Below are 21,905 nucleotides of genomic sequence, written 5' to 3' on the forward strand. Positions count from 1 at the left end.
TTCCTCCCTATCAACCATCGTTCTGACGCCCACTACACCACTCTTCCTCCCTATCAACCTCACTCTCAACATTAAGAACTCTTCCCCTCTCCCCCAACCCTCCAGACTCGGCAACCACGTGGTGCTGCTGCTATCCACTGCGATGTTGTCCCTGACGCTGGCCATCATCCCCTTCTGTACGGTGCTGGGCTGGCTCGCCGCCGTCCTGGCTCTGATGGGCTTTTTCATGGGCACCATTGACACCGTGGCCAACATCTCCATGATACAGCTCTACGGCATGAACGTCGCGCCCTTCCTTCAGGTGAGTGTCACCCAGCCTCTGGCCCTCAGGTGAGTGTCACCAGCCTCTGAGAGACCTTCAGGTGAATGTCACCCAGCCTCTGACCCTCAGGTGAGTGTCACCAGCCTCTGAGAGACCTTCAGGTGAATGTCACCCAGCCTCTGAGAGATCTTCAGGTGAGTGTCACCCAGCTTCTGAGAGACCTTCAGGTAAGTGTCACCCAGCTTCTGAGAGACCTTCAGGTAAGTGTCATCCTGCTTCTGAGAGACCTTCAGGTGAGTGTCACCCAGCCTCTGAGAGACCTTCAGGTGAGTGTCAACAAGCTTCTGAGAGACCTTCAGGTGAGTGTCACCCAGCCTCTAAGAGACCTACAGGTAAGTGTCACTCAACCTGGTCCCCCGGGATCTTTCAGGTGAGTATCAATCAGTTTTTAGGAACTGTTCACAATTTAGAGTTTCACGTGAAACTCATTACTTGCCAATGTTGTGATTCTGATGTCATATTTAAATTAAATCCATTACACATTCTTCACTCACCATAATTTATATTGTAAAGTTTATTTTTTCCCCAACTGGTGTCCCCCACAGTGTAGTGGTCAGAAACGGGCTCCTACGACTCGCCTAGTATTACAACTGATGGGTGAAGGTTTTTCATTCCTATTCTGTATGCACGGATACGTATTATGAGTTGATGCGGCGACTATTGGCTGAAAATTTGATAACAGAATAACTAACTTGAAAGTGGTCAGCGTCAACCTTGTGGTGAAAAAAAACGAGTGTTACCTGTGGTCTCGAATCGACAGGCAACAGCTGTGGATGGTGAGCTGGCACGGCAGCCAGTAAAAAATTGTTGCTTACAGTACCCTTGTAACTAGCATAAGTCCGCCCCATTATGATATGCACTCCTAGACAAATGAACCATCGTTTCAAGGAATCTAAAACCAGAATAGGAGTCACAATTAATCAAGAAAAGTCTGTATTAAAGAAGGTGGAGGTTTAGACCACCATTTAACACTTCAAGTCAGCAGGTATGCTCAGCAAGTGACAGCTCAAGTCAAATTTTCTAAATTGTATAGTGCAGGGTTGGCTTGCGAGGCAGCCTGTAATCCTTAACCAATTTACAATCGATTTGCTAGCAATCACAAGCAGGGGCTAGTCTTGGTTTGCTCCCGGAATGTAGTCTTTAGACGTCAGTTTGAGATGTTCTAAATAGTTGAAATCTAGAAATCACTCTTCTGTCTCCAGTGAAAGGGTGAGAGATCCAAACAGGAGGTCTTAACGCAGGACTTTGTCACAGTTCACTTATGTAGAAATCTGGGACAATTATTAACCAGAATCAAAATCTACAGCTTTACTATAGAGATTATTCTGCTGATATTAACTTGGAAGTTATCATGGTATTTAATATCCAGTAAGATCATATTCAGAAACCGAGTAGTGAAGGGTGAATAATATTAGGCTACAAGACGTAAGACGATGTCATTCTAAATGTATTAAACAAAGGATCTCTCCCTTTCATTTATTTTCTTACCTATCGGTAATCAAATAAATTCTAAAACCTCATTAGCAGCGTGAAGGATGGCAGATGAAAGTAATGAATGGTAATTAAACTCGATTAAAGGTTCAGTAAAGGGTTCAACCCTTTGTGTTGACTTTAATCCTGTATCAACTCCTTATCGTTCACGAGTAATACATTTATGGTCAACTGCTTCAGTTCCACCACTCGTCAGCCTCACTTTAGTCGGGCACAAACACGTGGTAATCGACATAGGTTGACACACCCCACAGTGACAGTAACACCTGACCAAGGAGAGGTCACGGACAAGGTATTTGAGTTAACCCGGCGTTATGACCGTGTTAAAGAAACCACACCTAGCCAAGACACACCCGGGTGGTAATAATTAGGAAGCATTACCGACCGGCGACATGACCACGCACCTGGGCAAACACAGCTGTCCAGATCAAACCAGTTTAATGTTAATTAGGAGAGGTCATCTGCCGGCTCTCCTCCAATACAAAGGCCCTGCAGCTCCTTCCACGGGGCATTACTGTCACATCACTGAAGACAGAAGACAGAGTCATGCTCGTCATTAGTCGAGGTCGGGAGGGAGACTTCCCTCCCCAGCACCACGTCTCCAGCTAGCAGAGTCTCCCACACCAGACATAGTCCAGCACTCCCTTCAACAGCACCTGCAGGACCTCCATTAAGTCACACGTGAGTCTTTGTCAGAGCGATCCAAGGGGGAGTTACTTACGGTGGGAAGTGTATTCATTTCATGTTTATGTCCGAGAGTCAGTGTCTAGTAACTTAAATATAATGTGCTATTAATGTGTCTGTGTCATGGAGTGAATAATAAATAGCTGTACTTAGAATTGGTGTTTAGAAAGATTTCCCCCTTGAACGTATTTACAGTTAAATAACTAACCGGCCACGCTACCAAACTTCCTCACTTTACATTCCTACAACCATAAATTCTTCCTATACTTTCTACCACTAAATCCCCCCTAATTACATTAACACCCTCATCCTAGGACCAGCCCTTAACACCCTCATTCTAGGACCAGCCCTTAGCACCCTCATCCAAGAACCAGACCTTAACTCCCTCATCCTAGAACCAGACCTTAACTCCCTCATCCTAGAACCAGACCTTAACACCCTCATTCTAGGAGCAGCCTTTAACACCCTCATCCTAGGACCAGCCATTAACACCCTCTAAAACATCATTTCCAGAGTTATGTTTCTCGTTCTTTAATCCCCAACATAACCTAACCTAACCTAACTTAACCTAACCTAACCTAACGCTTACCACTTTCTTCCTATCATTGTTCCAGCCAATCATCATCTCTTCGATTTTTCCCGCCAGTAACATTCTATCCCATTAGATCCTCCAACAACGCCCTCCTAGCTCAGAGTTTCTCCCCAGTGATACGTCTTTGTTTAGGGTCTGCCTCGGCTTCCGCTACCACTACCCAAGTCAACAAGACTCAATATTTAAATAGCACTCTCCGTCTCGTTGGGTCCACACCTTGTTCACGTGGTTCTGTCTCATGTCGATTACTTTTACACAATAGAGCTACAGGGTTTGTTTTTCTCTCTCTCTGACGCCAGCAACCAACTATTTTTACTTATGCTATAGTTCTAGGATACAACATTGAACACTAGAAAGTTAGTTCACTAATTTTATGATGGATTGTATTTGGAGGCGGAGTTTTGTAGGTCTAGTTAATGATGATTTGAACATTAAAAGTTGTGTGTGTAATTTTGTTGTGTTGAGAGTCATCAAATTTATCAAACAATATTACAACGTAATTGAGAAAAGGCAGCATAACCCTGAGGTGTGTTTACGTTCTGTAATGTTCAGAAGACATACAATCTAGCTACACCCCCACCACACGTACACAAGTTGCACGGCAGCAAAAGAGACCGCGGAAGAAATGTCGAGTCAACAGGTGATATGGTATGGATTTCCCTTGGGTGTCGCAGAGACTGAGTTTAGTGTATCCAGGGCAGAGTGGTCGCGAGGACAGAGCTTCTTTAGACTACTGAGAAATCCACTGAACCCCGCCCAGGAAATTCATGTTTTTTTTTGCATCATTAACATTTTCTAGATACTTTCAGAAGCAATCTATATAAAGATATAAGCATTTTCGAGACCTGACTTAGCAGCTGCTGGTGTTAGCGTCATGAGATTATTAGAAAGTCTCTGGAACATAAATTTGTTCTGGTGTTCTCGGAAATACGAGTATTTTCAGATCAGTGTGGTCATCCCCACTTCCTGCTCCCAATAAACTTAGTAATCCTGCTTGTATTATTAGATTAACTCTGTATCCCAAATTCTTTCACTTAATAAACTTAGCAATCCTACTTCTCTCACTAAATTAACTTACTATATAAACTTAGTAATCTCCGCTTCCTACACATTGTACAATTAGTGGTCCTGCTCTTACTAAACTCGGTAAGCTTCCCTCCCATCATAAAACCAGTTTTCCCCATCACACCACTTTGCAAACAAATACACCTCGTGATGGATAATAAGGGTACATATGCCAATCCTTGAATGACTATGACAACCGACAACGCTAGGTAGTCTAGTGCTCCGTGAGTAAGAAAGATGGAAAAGTATAATTTAGATGTGCAATAAGAGAAGGATGTATACCTTATTCATAAAGAATTGAAAGTAATATTAGGGTGGACAGATGTGAGAGGGTAGCAACTTACGTAATCAAAAAGTACGAGAAGGGTGCAAGGTGATGCAGTTCTAGTAAATGGAACTTGCGCGCGTATTGAGGGTGGCATGATAATGAATGATGTGTATAGTGACTCGGAGTGTCATGAGGAAGGATGATGGGTTGGGTTTCATCAGCACACTGACCATGGCTATAATTCAGGTAGCATGACGCCTCGGTGGTATATATCGAATGTTGCTTTAAGATCAGTGAAAGCTGAATAAGAATCCAGATGAAATGTTTCCGGAGTTTAACACACTATTGAGGTGTACTACGAGCTAGGAGAAGCTATATGAACGGGGGAAAAGAAGGGCGATGAACTCAAAGAGTCGAGCCGGTATGGTCTACTCTAGGATTCGGCAGAGGCAAACCGCAAGTGACATTGGACGGTAGATTTCTTTGTTTTAGGGATAGGTGCAACAGCGCTAGTGGTCCAGGTAGAGAACCTTCTTCGCAGTTACAGAGTCTAGGATTGTGAAGAAAAAATGTGGATTTGACGTAAGTTTTTTTATTATCCCCGGGGCTGTGATTTTACTTGAAAGAAGGACTAGTTCATCTGTCATTATAGACTTGAAGTTCCGGAATGATTGCGAAGCGACAGTGATTACTGAGAAGGTCTTGGACACATTGGGAAGTTAGTTCAGTGGATATTCTCTGCCTGGCCATGTTTGGGCTCTTTCATCTGTGCTGTGAAGAACAAGGTGGGAGGATGAGTGGCGTTGCGAGGAAGTGACAGCGTTTATTTTCTCAAATACCACTTTAATGCTTGGTAGAAGGGATTACCAATATCCATGTCTAAAGTTTTCCTTCAGCTTCTTACACTCGTAGGTCGCACGGTCATATGAAATGGAAAAAAGGTATTTGGCTTTAGATCTTTAGTTAGCAGAAGCATAGTGCTGGACAACTTCTGGGTCAGTAATGTATACGCTACCATAGAGAGAGGGAGGTCTGTTTATCGGGGGTCGTACGACGATTTGTTCATAAAAGATTTGCATATTATAGAAAAGATCGTCGTAAAAGCAATTTCGCACTGTGGTGACCACATAGGTGGATTATCAAAAGGAGAGAGTTCTAATGGCGGGCGCGTGAGGGAGGAGTCTGATGAGGTTGGGCCATGTATCAGGGAAGCGCGGAACCTGCAGACATCTGCCACCCCATACACTATTAACGCCTACAACACACAAGCACAGCTCCAACACACGGATATACTCACAGTATTGTCAGTGACTGTCGCCCAGCAGGGTCTGGTCCAGGAGTAACTAGTGAGCGAGGCAGTCAGCAGTGGTTAGCTAGTATCTGGGCAGGAATGTCAACCAAGTCGGGACTCTCACACTGACTGGTGAGGAGGAGCCATTTTCACCTTAGATCTTCTGTCCATAAGGACCATGAGTGTCCGAGCTAGAAGGACATATGTATCCAGCTCTGGTGGAAACAGTCAGGGGGTAATTTTGACAGACCCACTCGCAATTGATCATTGACACTCAATATTGGCACCACACTTTATACGAGTAGTCACTGAACACTCCTGCACCATTGGTCTCAGCCAGAGCACCATACAAGCCAAATGGACACCATAATAATCCACACAAGAGCTGAGCACAACTCTTCAGCAGCCAACGTCGGTGCTGCCCTCTGTGTGGAATGAAGTGAAAATCACGATCAGATGATCTGTAAATTGTAATACATATAAATAAGTGCATTTAAATTCAGTGATACTAGGATTATGATGTACTGTTGACCTCGGCAGTTAGTATTAAGCGTATATATATATATATATATATATATATATATATATATATATATATATATATATATATAATATATATATATATATATATATATATATATATATATATATATATATATATATATATATATATATATTCTGTATATATTAAATCTAATACCACTAAAGTTAACACAGTTTATATTCCCATTAGACATGTAGTGTCATGTCATCTACTGTTACTTTCATGTTCAAGTAACAAAGTATACAGTCACTTATTCTTTTAAATTAACTAAGGAGACAGATTCTAAACCTGAGTTAGTTATGATGATATCCAACGATAATGTTAGATATCAACATGAACATATCAATAACATGAACCTTTAAGTCACTAATATACAGGATAATGCAAAGGAATTATAATAATTTGGGATTAAACAGAAAGAGTTTAAGCTGTTGGAAATTAACAAAAGAAACTTAGATTTTTTTTTTATGGTGTTGTGTACACAACAGCCTGGTGGTGGTGTCATCTGCTGCAGATACGTAGAGTTTTCTTCTCAGCGACCACTCACACGTAGAAAAATTCGTCTGGTATTTTAAGTCAACACGTCGAAATGTGAAATTCTCCCGTAAACTAACTGAACAAGAGTCAAAACTTGCATATTTGGATAGGCTGATTACTAACGTTGGAGTTCAACAAACTAAACGGTGTAGCAAAATTCCTTTTATGTGTTGTATTAAAATCCTCTGTTTTTATACATGTTCTTATAAATATATAATTACGTACTGATTAATAGAGCCAATAATATACTGGTGTTATATCTATGTTTTCGACCTTACCATCGTACTAAATTCTTGCCTTTTTTTCTATAGAATTTTGAGTTCAGTATTTGAGGATAGTCAGTGCCTCACTTTCTTATTCATTAAAACTAAGTTTTATTTAAGCAATATTCCACGAAGAGTCTTGTGCACACATAAATTTGGGGATCTTCATTAAATTTTTAAAATCTTTTCCTTGTGACATGACTCACGGTGCATTATACAGTATGTATATAGTTGCTCAAGAGGTTTTGCTCGATACGTGGATGGTACAGTACTTCCTGTAGCCGGTTCTTAAGTTCTGTATCTGTGAAAAGCAACGAACTGAATTTGTATGGCGGAGTATAGTGCTGAAGTGAACGAGTGAGTGCCAGTTGGCTTGCTGTCAACGTAATTAATTTGAGGTCTAAAATGAAGTAAAAATAACCAAATTATAATACTAATAACGATTACGATTATGATACTCCAGAGTAAAAGAATTTGCTTGAAGGCTAAGACTCCAGACAATACACCATTTAGACTTATTAACATGTTCAGCCTTAACGGTTAACGCTTAAGGGTAACTCTCGTGTAGATATGATGTATAGTAGCCTAACCACTAACCATTGCATATTGACGTGTTGTATTCTAGCAATAGTAATTTCCTTAATGCAACAGTACAAGAGTCACGGATTACTAATGTGTTTGCAGAGAGGATGGTGAGGTGGCAAAAACTCCCCTGCTTATATTGTTTACATAATTTAATGATATATTCCAGGAAGAACATAAATAAGTTTTGTATTGGTTTTATCTTTGAGTCCTTCTTGCCTGTTTGACGTCAATGGAAACTGAAAGCACGTGTTGCTCCTTGTGTTAGTTAGTTCATTAGTTATGTTGTGAGCGACGCACTATCACAGGCTGGGTATGTGCAGGTACAGTATATCTAATATTGAGTTCCTTATCAATACGCACGCGGTTCGCTAGTACAAGGACAACACACTCATGACGTCATCCTGGACTCGTTTATGGAAAAGTTCATAGACGATGTTTGTTTCTCGAAGACCCTCATATTGCTACCCTGAGATGCCTTAGGCATCCTGGATACTATCACGACACTTAATACAGTCATGGTAGTTTTACTGTAGGTTCCTGGTAAATGTGGCTGGAAACAGATCAAATTATAGAATGTTTATACGACAATTACGACATTAACCAAGTGACCCATGACCTTGATATTTGCCATTTGCCAATAATAATATTACAAGTATCTTCTTTCTGTCTTGATGAAGACATTCCTTTGGTCATGCGTGGATATAATGGAGTTTCAACAAACGAGTTCAACCGAACGGACGAGCGGATGCAAAAGGCGAAAAGTTATTGTTTCCTGACGCAGATGGCAGGGCAAATGAAAGGGATAATTAAGGGCCATATTGATATCTCAAATAAATAGATGTGTGTGTGTGTGTGTGTGTGTATGTGTGATCCAAGTCACCCTGCCATGTATGGTCAGGAAGGATAAAGGCGTGAGTATTGTTTGTAACTGGGGATTGGGGAGTAATTGATAGTGGCAAAGGGAGTAAAGTTTTATGGTTGGTGTGGGCAAAGTGGGATAGACTGGTACAGTGGCAGTGTGTGGTGAATTAAAATGAGGGAGGAACAAGAAGAGGGTTGAGTGATCTGGTGTAAAGACTCTCCTCACAAGGGTCTAACACTCACACGAGCTAAAATAAATTTTAAGAGACACTGTGGAATTGGAGTTGCATTTGTTTGAGTAGTTTGCTGAAAAAAATGTTCCACTGGCTTCCAGAAGATTTAATTGTTCTTAAGATTTTTGAGTAGGTTTGACAAGTGACTGATGTGTTTTATGGACAGCACTCTTAAGTGGAAGCTTTGAGACCCTATTGTGTTCCTGATACATTAAAATTTGGGAGTTTTACACACACACACACACACACACACTACTAATACTACTACTACTCTACTACTTTGCTGTCGTTCGGAGTCGAGTATGACGATCATCCAGCTATGGTACAATGATATGAGTTATTAGGGATGTCACCTTCGTTGGTGAGCTCTGAGGTGACTCGAGAGGCCGATACGGGACCGGCAGGGTCGTCCACAAATGTTGCCCGTGTGGAAGGTTACAACTAGTGCGGGAGGGGCGGCGTCAGCGTCTTTCCGGCATTAGCGCTTCTCTGCCTCGGTATGCAGTCGGGCTATTTCAAAAGTATTGACACCTTAAAGTGTGGTGCTCCTCCAAGCATTACGGTGTGGAGTGATCATTACCCAGGTGAAGGGGTCGATTAGCACTTTTTCAGATTTGACTTTAGACTATCCTTATACCTTTTCAGTTGCCCGCCAGTGTTACGTTTACTATTCGTTAGGGTGACTGTAAAGTAGCTGCTTTGGCAGTCTACTGTCGTCCATGCAGATAACATGGCCAGTCCAGCGTAATTGTTCATTGATAATGGTATCCTCGATGCTCCTACAGTTGGTGTCAGCGAGAATACTGGTATTCGTTCTCTTGTCTTCCCAGCGAACTCGGAGGATGGGATGTAGATTACATTGGTGAAAGTTTTCAAGTGCCTCCGTGCCTCCTGTATGTGATCCATGTCTCACTGCCATATAGAAGGGTGGGGAGGACCACTGCTCGATATACGTGCAACTTTGTAGATAATTTCAGCTCCCTACAGCTGAAGACACGGGTACGGAGTCTGCCAAAGGCTTGAGATGCACAGCTAATCCAATGTTGAATCTCTTCATCGATGTCCGTGGTAGTGGACAGGTGAGAGCCCAGATACTGAAAATGGTCAACATTAGAGAGGGTTGTACCGTTAAGCTGGATGGATGGTGGGGGTGTGGCTGAGCCAGGGGCAGACTGAAAGAGAATTTGAGTCTTATGTACATTCACCTCAAGGCCGAAGTGTGCATACGCATCTGCATAGGTGTTAAAGATCTCCTGTAGGTCGCGTTCAGTGTGAACGACAAGGGTGAGGTCGTCTGCGTACTGAAGTTCAGTGATGGAAGCTGCTGACACCTTTGTTCGTGCCTGGAGTCGTCTTATGTTAAAAAGACTCTTTATCCGGTACTGGATGTCCACCCCGCCGGCTAAATTGGCACTGGCACGAGCAAGGAAGGCAGCCAAAAAATGGAAAAGAGAGTTAGTGCCAGTACACATCCTTGTTTTACCCCATTTGAACGGGGAAGAACTCAGACTGGGTGCCATTGTACAGGACACTGCCGTTCAAGCTATCGTGGAGTTGCCTCACAATGGTGATGAATTTTGGTGAGCAGCCAAAACGGCTGAGAGTCTGCCAAAACGCTTCCCTGTTGACCAAGCCGAAGTCCTTGGTTAGGTCGATGAAGGCCATGTACAAGTCACGATGATGTTCTCTGCACCTTTCCTGTATCTGGAGGGCAGCAAAGATTATGTCAGTGGTGCCACGTCATGGTCTAAAGCCACATTGAGAATCTGGATGAGGAAATCTGTTTAGAAGCACTCGGGTGGTAATCTTGCCAGCTACGGACAGCAGCGAGATCCCGCAGTAGTTGCCACAGTCTGCATGACCGGTCTCCCTTGGGGGATTTTCTCCTTTATCCACATATCTCCAGGAGACAGTGGAGACGGCTGGTAAACAGAGATCCTCCTGCTTTATACACCTCGGCTTGGATTCCATCAGGCCCTGAGGATTTGATATTTTTCATATGTTTGATGACAGTAGCTACCTCATCCAGGGATGAAGGATAGCTGAGGTGGGTCAGCTCTGGATGCTGCGGGACATGCTGGGGACATCCACATCGGTGTTTTGGAAGTGCTCTTTCCAGCACTAAAGGATGCCTTCTTCGTCTTTAATTAGGGAGTTACCATCGGATGAGCGGAGGGGGCTGCGCCATGAGTGATTGGCCCATAAAATGTTTTAGTGGAATTGAAAAAATCGCACATCTTGTGCTGATCTGGAAGTTTTTGCATTTCATATGCTTTATTTTTCAGCCATTCGTTCTTTAGATTGCGAAGTTCACATTGGGCCACCGCTTTCTTCTTGCGGAAGACATCAGCTTTGATCCAAGACTGAGGGTTGTTCTGCCAGTCAGTTAAAGCAGCACGTTGATTTCTGGGTCATTTTCATCAAACCAGTCCTGATGTATTCTTTCGATCTGGCCCAGGGTCTCTCTGCAGGTTTTTGTCCTGACAGTATCCAGAATACTCCATTCAGCACTGGGATTTGGGTTGTTTGTTGTTGGGTTGTTTAGCAGCCCATGTTCGAAAGCATGGGCTACCACTGGATCTTCCAGACGCTTAGTGTTAAGACTTCTTCTTGAGACTTGTTGCCTTCGCCGTTTTGGGGGGACCTGTAGTGAGAATTTGGCTCTGACGAGCCGATGATCAGTGTCACAATGGTCTGAGCCACGCATGGCTAGGGTGATGAGGACATTTCGGTGATCTCTTTCTCTGACAATGACATAGTCAATGATATGACAGAGTTTGGATCGTGGGTGTTGCCACGAACCCTTGAACTTGTCGGCCTGCCTAAACAAGGTATTGGTGATAGTGAGGTTGTGTGCAGCACACTTGCTGAGGAGGAGTAGGCCGTTGGGATTACACTTGCCTAGTCCATTTCTCCCTCTGATTCCCTGCCATATGTCAGCATCTCTGCCAACACACACACACACAGACTTATGAACTAGCCCTTAACCATTGTTTCTTGATTAGTTAATGGAGCTAGAACTTCTAAGAGTTTATTGGTTTTTCTGCAGTGTAACCCAATATGTTCCTTTTGTTCATTTATTATAAAAGGTCTCTATGTACACTTTCAAAAAAGATATCACCGTAACTATCTCAATTGAGCTATGGATGTTAGAAACATAGACGGCAAGCTTGTTTGTGAAGCTTGGTTATCAATACGTCTGTTTCTCGTGAGGGTTGAGTGAAGACTGAGTGATCACTGGGGGCAGTTAGCAGGCTTCTAATAGCTGACCTAAGGTCTAAATAGAGACAGGTGGAAAGTTACGGATCACTTGTTTAATGAATGGACTACATGATCACTGCATGACATCTCACTGCTCATGGAAAGTTACCGTGGGTGATGGAGTTATATAAAATTAATGTAATTAACCCACATTTATATAATATTACTGTCAACAATAAGACAGGGGCTAATACATCGTTCAGTCACACCTTCTGAGCTCAGCTAGGAATTAACTAATCCCACAGAAAAAAACAAAAACAAGACATATACCTACCCATGTTACAAACATATGTGTAGACACTAAACTGAAGAAACTGGAACCTGAGATTCATTAATTACTGGAGTCCTAGACTGAAGTGTCTTACGGGATAGTATATTATGTACAATGGCAAACTTGGAAGATACTGACTTAAATCACAAAACAAAATTATCCTACCAAAATAAAATGGCAGAAATAAATCTCACCTACTTCTTGTTTAAGAATGCAATTGCTGGAGATTTACAGTCTGTGATAATATCATTATAGAACTATCATATTTGCAGTTTGAAAAGATGTGTCTATGACATCATTACCATTCTTGGGTAATAAATCTGGATGGCCATTTTTAAGTCTGTCAGCATGCACTACATCTGCAGTTTGTGCATTTGGCATCAAAATTTTTAATTTGTTGCCCGCTTCTTTGGCAATAATGAGGAATGGACCATCAAACTTGACCGAAAGTGTAGGCTTTCTTTCAGGTTCTCGCGCCATAACAGCATCGCCTATTTCTAGCATGACAGGCTTAGCTTGTTTATATTGCTTAAAATCATTTCAGTGCGTGACGCTGATAAATGTTTCCGTACTTGACCATGAATATCTGTGAAAACGCTGATCTGTTTTGTCGTGAAATCATTCACATTATAGACAGGGCATGGCTTGTCTGTAAGTCCGTCATAAGGCAGACGTTTGTCTATGACATAAACAATAAAATAGGGTGACTTACCGGTAGAGCTATTGATCGACCCATTAATAATTGCGGCAACTTACGGTAACCAATCCTCCCATGTATGTTGCATTTGACACACTATTGGACGAAGAATCTCTAGGATTGGTTCTCTCAACAAGGCCATTAGCCTGTGGGTGGTAGGCTGTGGTAAAACTTTGTTGTATTCCATATTGTATACAATTTGTGCTACTAGCTGATTCTTGAACTCAAATCCATTGTCAGAGAGAAGAACCTTGGGCGTAGTAAAAGGACATATCAGATGCATTACTAAGGCATAAGTCGCTGATTCGGCTGTTTTATCCTTCAGTGGGACTAAAACCACAAATCTAGAAGAGTGATCCACATACACTAAAACGTATGAGGATCCATGATGACTCCTCGGAAGTTGTAGCAAGTCGATCGCGACTGTGTCAAACGGACGTTCTGGTGTAGGATATTGTAGAATTGGAGCCGATAACCTTGTGTTGAGCACATGACAAACACTTAACAATGTGTAATTCTATGTCTTTTTTCATAGTATTCCAAAAATATTTCTTTCTGACTTCCGTAAGGCATTTGTCACGTCCTTGGTGACCTGCTTGAGGAACACTCGCACACTTGACTGTCTACCACCTGTTACCGCCAATAGAATAAACTAGAAGGGAGGGAGAGAGAAAGAGAGAGAGAGAGGAATAGAAAGAGAGAAGGGGGGGGGACAGGAGAGAGACAGAGGGAGTGTTGACAATTAGCCTTGCTGAGGTATGAACAGCTGGCCCTCGCCTCCGGCTGACTGGATCGAAGGCAGTCTCGATCCGTCCAGTGACCTATCAAGTCAGGGAGTTAATAAGTCCTACATTTAGACCCAAAACACGTAAGTTTTATATGGTTTAACACCCTACTTTACTCAAATATACTATATGTAGTCGCTATTAGTGATGGAACATACGATTGAATTAATAATCTCATATGTAACATATGTAATTTGTACTCTGCCGGTTTTGACCGAATAAAGAACAATCGAGTCCTACGTGTAAGCAGGGCCGGATTTACCGACTTGTGGGCCCCAGGCCAAACTCTTCAGTGGGCCCCCAAATTTATAGAAATGTTTGCATGTTTCAATGACTGACTGCATGACTGCATGACTGGCTGAGCGACCTGTCAGCAAACCAACGGTAACCCTGACACGTACTGAACGTGAAACGATCCTGTCCTTCACGCGTCAGGGCGCTGAAGGTTTCTTGAACTTTATTCTCTCTCTCTCTCTCTCTCTCTCTCTCTCTCTCTCTCTCTCTCTCTCCAGTATATATGTATGTATAGATAGATAGATAAATAGATAGATAGATAGATCGATGGTGGGACACGGACATTTAAAAAATGTCTATATATTTGTTTTTATTATCCTATTTTATCTTATTTTCTTTATTTTACTATAGGGCCTAGTACGTGGCCCACCTGAGAACCACCCCATGGCCCACCAGTTGAAGACCACTAGTGGCTTATACTTATTGTACAGGGGCCCCATACTTCGGGCCCTATACTTATTGTACAGGGGCCCTTATGGTTGTGAATATATTATATAATGAAATACTCGGTGTACACTTGAAACAAGGTTATACGCTGGCACGCTGCGCGACAAATTAGATTTAGTGGGCCCCCAGATACCGGTGGGCCCTGGGCCAATGGCCTACTTGGCCTATTGGTAAATCCGGCCCTGCGTGTAAGGGTCTCATTAACCCACAGTCGCTCATTGGGCGGCTACACCACCTATAAGTGCAGCCAACGGCAAATAATGAAAGCGAGAATAGAACTTTGAACTTACATCAAATAAGATGGTGGTTGAGTTTGAACATTTACTGTTGAATTATGATTTTACCAGAAGTGTAAGAATGTCGAAGAAAACATAAGAGAGCTTGGTTAATATAGTCAACGTAGGAACATGACTTAGAATAATGGGAAGAGGAAATGTGAGCACAAGCGACAGAGGGGGAACCCTAGCCTTTGTCACAATATATAGTGAGAAGAATATGACGCACTCCAGAGACGCTCAGTGTACTGTAAAAAGACCTCAAGTACACTTTTTAACTGATCGTTATGAAGACACTCTTCCTTACTGTGCTGAAGTTAGAATTGTTGTTTGTAATATTACTGTGCGTACAGAGCGTGACTGTGTACATAAGGCACAGCTGACTCCCATGATGCAACAAGTATCATGAACAAATAGGAATCCTTCAAACTAAAATGACATGTGAATCAAGTTAATTGTGACAGTGATTCTCTCCCTCTCACTCTCTTAAAGGAATGTATATCGCTGCTCTGTTATTAATATCTCAATATTAGATTCACCATCAATTATGTGGTCTCTCTCACATTTCATCACTACCACCATAAAACAGTAGTTACCATAACGGCAGAAAAAGAGACAGTTATGGTGATGACATAACTACGTTGAAATGAATAAAAAAAGGGAAGAGTTGAGGTTCTATAACAGATGTGACTCACTGGCACAAACAATAATCAATATGTTTCAAAATGTGCCCAGAAATTTAAGTTACCGGTATATGACCAAAGAGAAAAGTTCGTTGTTCTACTCTCTCTCTCTCTCTCTCTCTCTCTCTCTCTCTCTCTCTCTCTCTCTCTGTAAATAAAATGTTTTTTTTCATACGCCGTGGGATCATTAAAGTATTGAAACTAATCCGTAATATGAATCTCAAGCGACAAAAAAATCGACGCAATAACTTCAGAAAATAAAACTTGTGGTCATGGTACACAGACGGAAGACAATGAAGGAAAACTTGGGTAGTGATATATAAAATCATAGTCACAGGAAGAGGCATAAGCAGCCAAATATTAGCGCTGGTGAGGTTATGATCCCAGACTTTGCGGGCTCTGCCTCTAGGGGGGATCACTGAGGCTCAAGAAGGCAGGCCAGACTGAGGCTCTAGCAGCTGTGTGTTGGGCTACAATAAACAGCCCGTACAGTCTCACTCAGATCATGATGTTTGCAGAGATTTATATGACTTGTATACAGTATATCTACAAGTAAAAGTCCACAGATGAGAAATATCTATTTTTTAATATGACCAGATGCATATCAATCATGGTTTGGGATGCTTGATGGATTGTACGGTATAGTAAAGTGATTAACAACATTGTAAGTCTAACTCACGTTAATGAGTTGGAAACTTTCAATTTTAATAATGCAAGACGCAGTGCCTAACGGCATCCTCTTCAACTGTTAACTGAAATGGGCATCGAAACTGTAACATTGAGAAAAATTTTCTTCTTTCAATATAGGATTGTAAATTGGACTACGTACGGAATAATGGGACTTTATAAAATTCTGAGTTGGATAAACGTTCAGTTAAAATAAACCACGTTTATTCACCCTCTGAGATTATTTTACTTTGCAGCAGAAACTGTCAAAGAAGAAGACATATTTAGAGGGAGAGTTTATGCTCTACTTACAGTCCAATACAAGAAAACTCTGCGATAGTAAACAAATTTAAGTTTTAGTAAGGCGCCAGCACCCTCGTGAATTGCAGCTGCTGACCCACTACGTGTCTCCGTTCATCACATTCTGCCATCCTCAGTCTGTGGTGTCTTAAATCTGATACAGATTAAACTCCTTCACCAGTGTCTACAGATCCTCCCTCCCTTACACCCTGCTGATAACTCGGGTCCTCTCCACCCTTCATCACTTCTGCCCCTCAATTACCTTCCTTCCCTTCTCTATCTCTCACTTCCAACCCCCTTTATCACTTCTCCCTGTTCACCTGCTCTCTTTTCCACACCCCTTTATCACCTATGTTCCACACTCGCCTTCACCTCTTTTCATTCCCATTCCTCACTTCTCACTCATTTGTATAATTTGCATTTTTCAATTGCTATTTGTAACGATGTTTTTGTTCTTCTCACCATCTCTACTCCTCTGCTTCACCTCGCCTCTCACCGTCCTGCTCACCCTATGCCTCTTGACTTTAACATTAACAGCATGCCCTTGGAACTATGTAGCTCTTATAAATATCTTGGAATTTGTGTGAATAATGCAATCTTTGTCGGCAACCTTCGTGCCAAACTAATGCAGCGCATTAAACCCCTCAGAACCCTTGTTGGCAAGGGCTATGGAATTAACATCACCTATGATCGTACTTTCTATCTTCACTTCATTCGTTCTGTAGTTGACTATCATGCTCTCCATCTTGTGACTATTCCGCCTGAACAACTCAACAGCCTTGAGGTAGTGCAAAATGAAGTCATGCGCATCGTTCTAGGATGCCCAAAATCAACCAGAATTGTAAACATGAGGAAAGAGTTTGGGCTGCCTCCCTGCCTCCCTATCTGAGAGGATAACTCTACTTAATACCATGTTTTGGGTCAAAGTTTTGAAGAACAATGATCTCCAAACTACAGCTCAAACTGAGTTGATGTTCTATCTAAGTAATCCCGACCATCTCGCTAACCTTCCACAAAAGACTCTCTTTGGGGCGTGGCTTCATAAAAGTGTTGCAGATCTCTTGAAACTGAATGCCCCAATCACCCCAGACAAACCCATTAATGCCATTCCTCCTTGGCTGGATATATCAGTTCCTGTTAATTACACTCCTGTTGGTAGTGAGCAAATGTTAAACACCGATGTGATGAGATGTGTCACACGAGAAACTATTAACAGACACATAGAGAGTATTAAACCAAGTGAATGTTATGCTTTTACTGATGGTTCTGTGCACACAAACACAGGTAGAACAGGCTGTGCAATTGTAATATATAAAGAAAAAGAGATGATAGTGTCAAACAAGCAAAGGCTGAACAACTGGGCCAGCACAACACAAACTGAACTAACTGGAATCTCCTTAGCTACAGACTACCTCAAAGAAAATGGAGGTGGGTGATATTCTGTGACTCTCAAAGTGCTTTGAAATCAATGACCAGCCCGTCAGGTTTTATTTCTAAAGTTGTATGTGATATTAAAAGAAATGTGATAACTGCCAATGAGAACAACTCTCGTATCGAATTTGTGTGGATTCTGTCCCATGTTGGAATTAGGTATCATGACCGTGCTGATAGACTGGCCTTTGAGGCATTTAAGAAAGAAAATGTTGACCGTGACCTTGGCCTGTCCAATGCTGTACTTAAAAACATTCAAGTCAGAATCATGAACTCCGATCTAGAAGTGAGAAATGCAGAGAGACCTGACAGTTGTAGCATTAGTAAATATGAAAAATTTTGTGACGAGAGGTACCGGTATGGCCAGCATAAGGACAGAACCAGACAATGTGATGCAGTCGTGGCCAGAATTAGGCTAGGATACAGACACATCTGGCAAGTTAGTAACGCTGTACCCATACCGGAACACTCAGCATGTAAACTTTGTGATAAACCTTTAAAGCATACACTTGAACAATATATTATTGAATGTGACACTGTCAAAGACTTCAGGCCACCTGGCTTATTGTATCATGAACTTTGTAATTACTACATTGAATCGGGGGTGCTTGAGGACATTCTTGCTGCTTATCCCAAATTTGCTAGCCCACACTGATTAGTCTTCAATTAGAATATGATGTCCAAGGTATATGAACCACTGTCTTGCATGGCAGCGAACAGTGACATTACCCACATGACTCTGACCTATATATACTGCTAATGAATATGATGCATTTTTTGTGTACGAACCTCTGTCCTGCATGGCAGTGAACAGTGACATCACCCACATGAATCTGACCTATATATAGTGTTAATGAATATGCTGCATTTCTTTGTGTACGAACCTCTGTCCTGCATGGCAGTGAACAGTGACATTACCCACATGAATCTGACCTATATATACTGTTGATGAATATGATGTATTTCTTTGTGTATGAACCTCTGTCCTGCGTGGCAGTGAGAAGTGATACCACCCTCAGTGTCAAGACCTGACTGAATTACTCAGAATAGGCAAACTGTACTCCAAGCTTTGTCAATAAATTTGTGAAACTAACTTAAACTAAACGTCACCTAGTAAGCCGTGAGAGCGAATTATCCCTGAAGCAATGTTGTCTGACCGACTATAATATTGTGTAGGAGGCCCTGCTTCTCCGAGCCTCTCTCTCTCTCTCTCTCTCTCTCTCTCTCTCTCTCTCTCTCTCTCTCTCATCTCTATCTCCCAGTGCTTCTCTCAGTGTCTCTCTCTCTCTCTCTCTACCCGCCTCAAGGAAATGTTCGCCCAAGTTCTCGGGGTTCCTCTGGACCTAAGTGGGGCGCTGGACTCAAGACAGTATTGCAGATGGAGTTGTCCTAATTCCTAATTCCAAAATGTTTTCAGGATAAGGATTTAGAGTGGAGGGTTTTTACGGGGGATAGGTTACATTGATTTTTTTTTAAATTGAATAGTCTTAGAGTATTTTAGAATAAAGAAATATAGGCAATTAATTGTAAAATTAAAGACAGAGATGCATCAGTTTAGAGACAACACCAGCGTGGAGTACATACGAAACTTTCCCCGGAGTTAGTTGTAACCAAGAGAGCTCCAGGCATGATTATGAAAGTAATAAACCGCATAATCTTCCTCTCTTGTGGCCGTCGTCAGACGACTCTCTCTCTCTCCCTCCCCACATGTAAACTACACACGAACGTTTCTCTCAAAGTTGTGTTCACCATCGCATCACCACCATCTCACCACCTCATCACCACCATTTCACCACCTCCTCACCACCATTTAACAACCACCTCACTATTATTTCCCCACGACCTCACCAGGAAGGAGAAAAATATAAAGGCAATTAGTGGAGAATGGAAAATAGGAAGAAAAACGAAAGATAAGAAAGGAGGAAGGTAAGTATAGTAAAGGAGAATGGAGAAAGGAAGAGGGGGGGGGGTGACTTAGGTAGACTTCTCTCTGCAACACTCCGGGAGAGAGTACGAGTCATGATGGTTTGGAATACTGTAATCATGAAATTGACTTTAGCCTAGGCCCTGAAAACATACATACATATCGTTTTATCACTCAAGTTTCAAGTAAAAAATCTGTAAATACGTTGTTCTTGTGTTCTGTAGGCACTCCACTTCTTCTACGGACTGGGGGCCTTTCTATCGCCCATGATCACCGAGCCCTTCCTGCTTAACAAGAACTGCACGGATCAGGACACAAACAACACCCACCAGTTGAGACTCGACCTGAACGAGACGCTAGAAATCTCGCATCATCTTTCAGAGGCGAAGAACAATTCGGAGATACAATACGCCTTCTGGATACTCTCAGGCCTGCAGGTAAGCTGTGTGCGTCGTGTTACCTAAGTTAATTATAGGTCCAGCAGGTCCCCGAGAATGGTGTCCGCAGTAACTAGGTTATATAGAATCATCAGGTTTTCTTAATTCTCTGTGTAGATTTTGTCTCCTTAATTATAGATAAATACATAATTGTTGAGCTTGGTTCACCCTGGCTCAAAACAATAACTGTGTATTGCATATGCTGTATCTACATTGTTACGAGTTGGGGAATTAGAATATATTTAAAAGTCTACCCAGATCCCAACAGGTAACAACAATAAAAAAACAAAGACAATCGGACTATAAAAGGGTAGACAAAGGATGCGAGATTTTGTTGTGTATAATAAAGTACCATAAATTCCTTAACAAAATATTCAGCTATCTATAATTTACCCTTAACCATACTTAACCTAAACATTAACAGTATATACATATTTATACAGCATACAATAATTTGAAGCAAGTGGACGTGGGGGAGGCAATACAAGATTACAAATACTTAAGTGCGGAGCTGAGATGGCCGACGAGTAAGGCTGAGTATTGTAGAAGACGGTAGGTAGTCACTGTGCCGTAGGTTTCCAGGATAGGTGATCCTGTGGTCACTTCCCAGAGTGTAGTGCTCTCTCCTCGAATTGGAGCTGACAAAGAAGACTTTGAGGAGGTGACGCAACAACCAGGATATGGAGAAGGGAAACCCCGGAGTGGTAACTAAGACGAGTCATACTCGTGTTTCGTCCCTTGATGGCGTTGCTCGTGGTGCTGGGTAGGTAGATCAGGACAATAGATGGCGTGGTTCGTAATGCTGGGTAGGTAGATCATGACAATTGGTGGCGGGGTTCGTAACAACATCTTTGAGCGTGTATGAAATGTCTCGGGCTAATTATCAGTGACAGAAGTATCTTATGAAGACATACGAGCTAGACAAATAATGATATGTAGAATGGGACAAGAAAACAAGAGAATAGTAAGAAACACTTGTACAGCTGGATATAGAATGTTGGCAACAGTTAAGTAATATATAGATAGTTTGGTATAATATAGAAGATTTTAGAGCGCGCCCACATACACACACACACTATAATAAATATAATATAATATAATATAATATAATATAATATAATATAATATTATATAATATATTATAGTGTACGTAACATACATAACAAAAGGAAATTGGGACACGGAAAGAACCAACCACTTTCGTGATTGTTAACATCGTCAGGGAGTACAGTAAGCGTCCTATCTCACCACACCGCACTCACTCACTCAGGATCTGTGAACAATCATGAAAATGCTTGGATAAATTCTTGATTCAATTTTATATTTATTACCTGTATATTATATATAATAGGGATAATCGTTGATTAAGTTTTACAAAGTAAATTACGTTTCTGTAAAAAAGGATAACTTTTTATCTTTATCATAATTGTGTAATGAGACAAAATCTCACATGAAGAGGTAAGTTAGGAGATTATAGTTGTAGAATATTATAGCGAGAGGAAATGGTAGCGGGTCTCGAGGGTGTGATGTCAACACGGTATATTAACACAGGCACAGTACAAGTGTAGTATATAAAACACCAATGCGTGTTACAGCTTTATTTTACTAGTTCAATAGGGGGGATTAATGGGGGGGTTCGTACACAATTTATGATAGACTATGGTATTCTCGTATGACCTAACCTCACAATTAGAATGG

General features: G+C 41.7%; 1 protein-coding gene across 1 annotated transcript in view; it reads left to right on the plus strand.

Annotated features, from left to right (window-relative positions):
* Positions 1-21,905, plus strand: part of LOC121872754 (major facilitator superfamily domain-containing protein 4A-like) — a 173,721-nt gene that overhangs the window by 112,959 nt on the left and 38,857 nt on the right. Inside the window, exons 5-6 of the mRNA XM_042375805.1 lie at positions 106-301; positions 19,995-20,207. Of these exons, the coding sequence (XP_042231739.1) occupies positions 106-301; positions 19,995-20,207 (409 nt within the window). The remainder of the gene's footprint in view (positions 1-105; positions 302-19,994; positions 20,208-21,905) is intronic.

This window comes from Homarus americanus, unplaced genomic scaffold, assembly GCF_018991925.1.
Source record: "Homarus americanus isolate GMGI-L3 unplaced genomic scaffold, GMGI_Hamer_2.0 scaffold39155, whole genome shotgun sequence".
Taxonomy (NCBI): Eukaryota; Metazoa; Arthropoda; class Malacostraca; order Decapoda; family Nephropidae; genus Homarus; species Homarus americanus.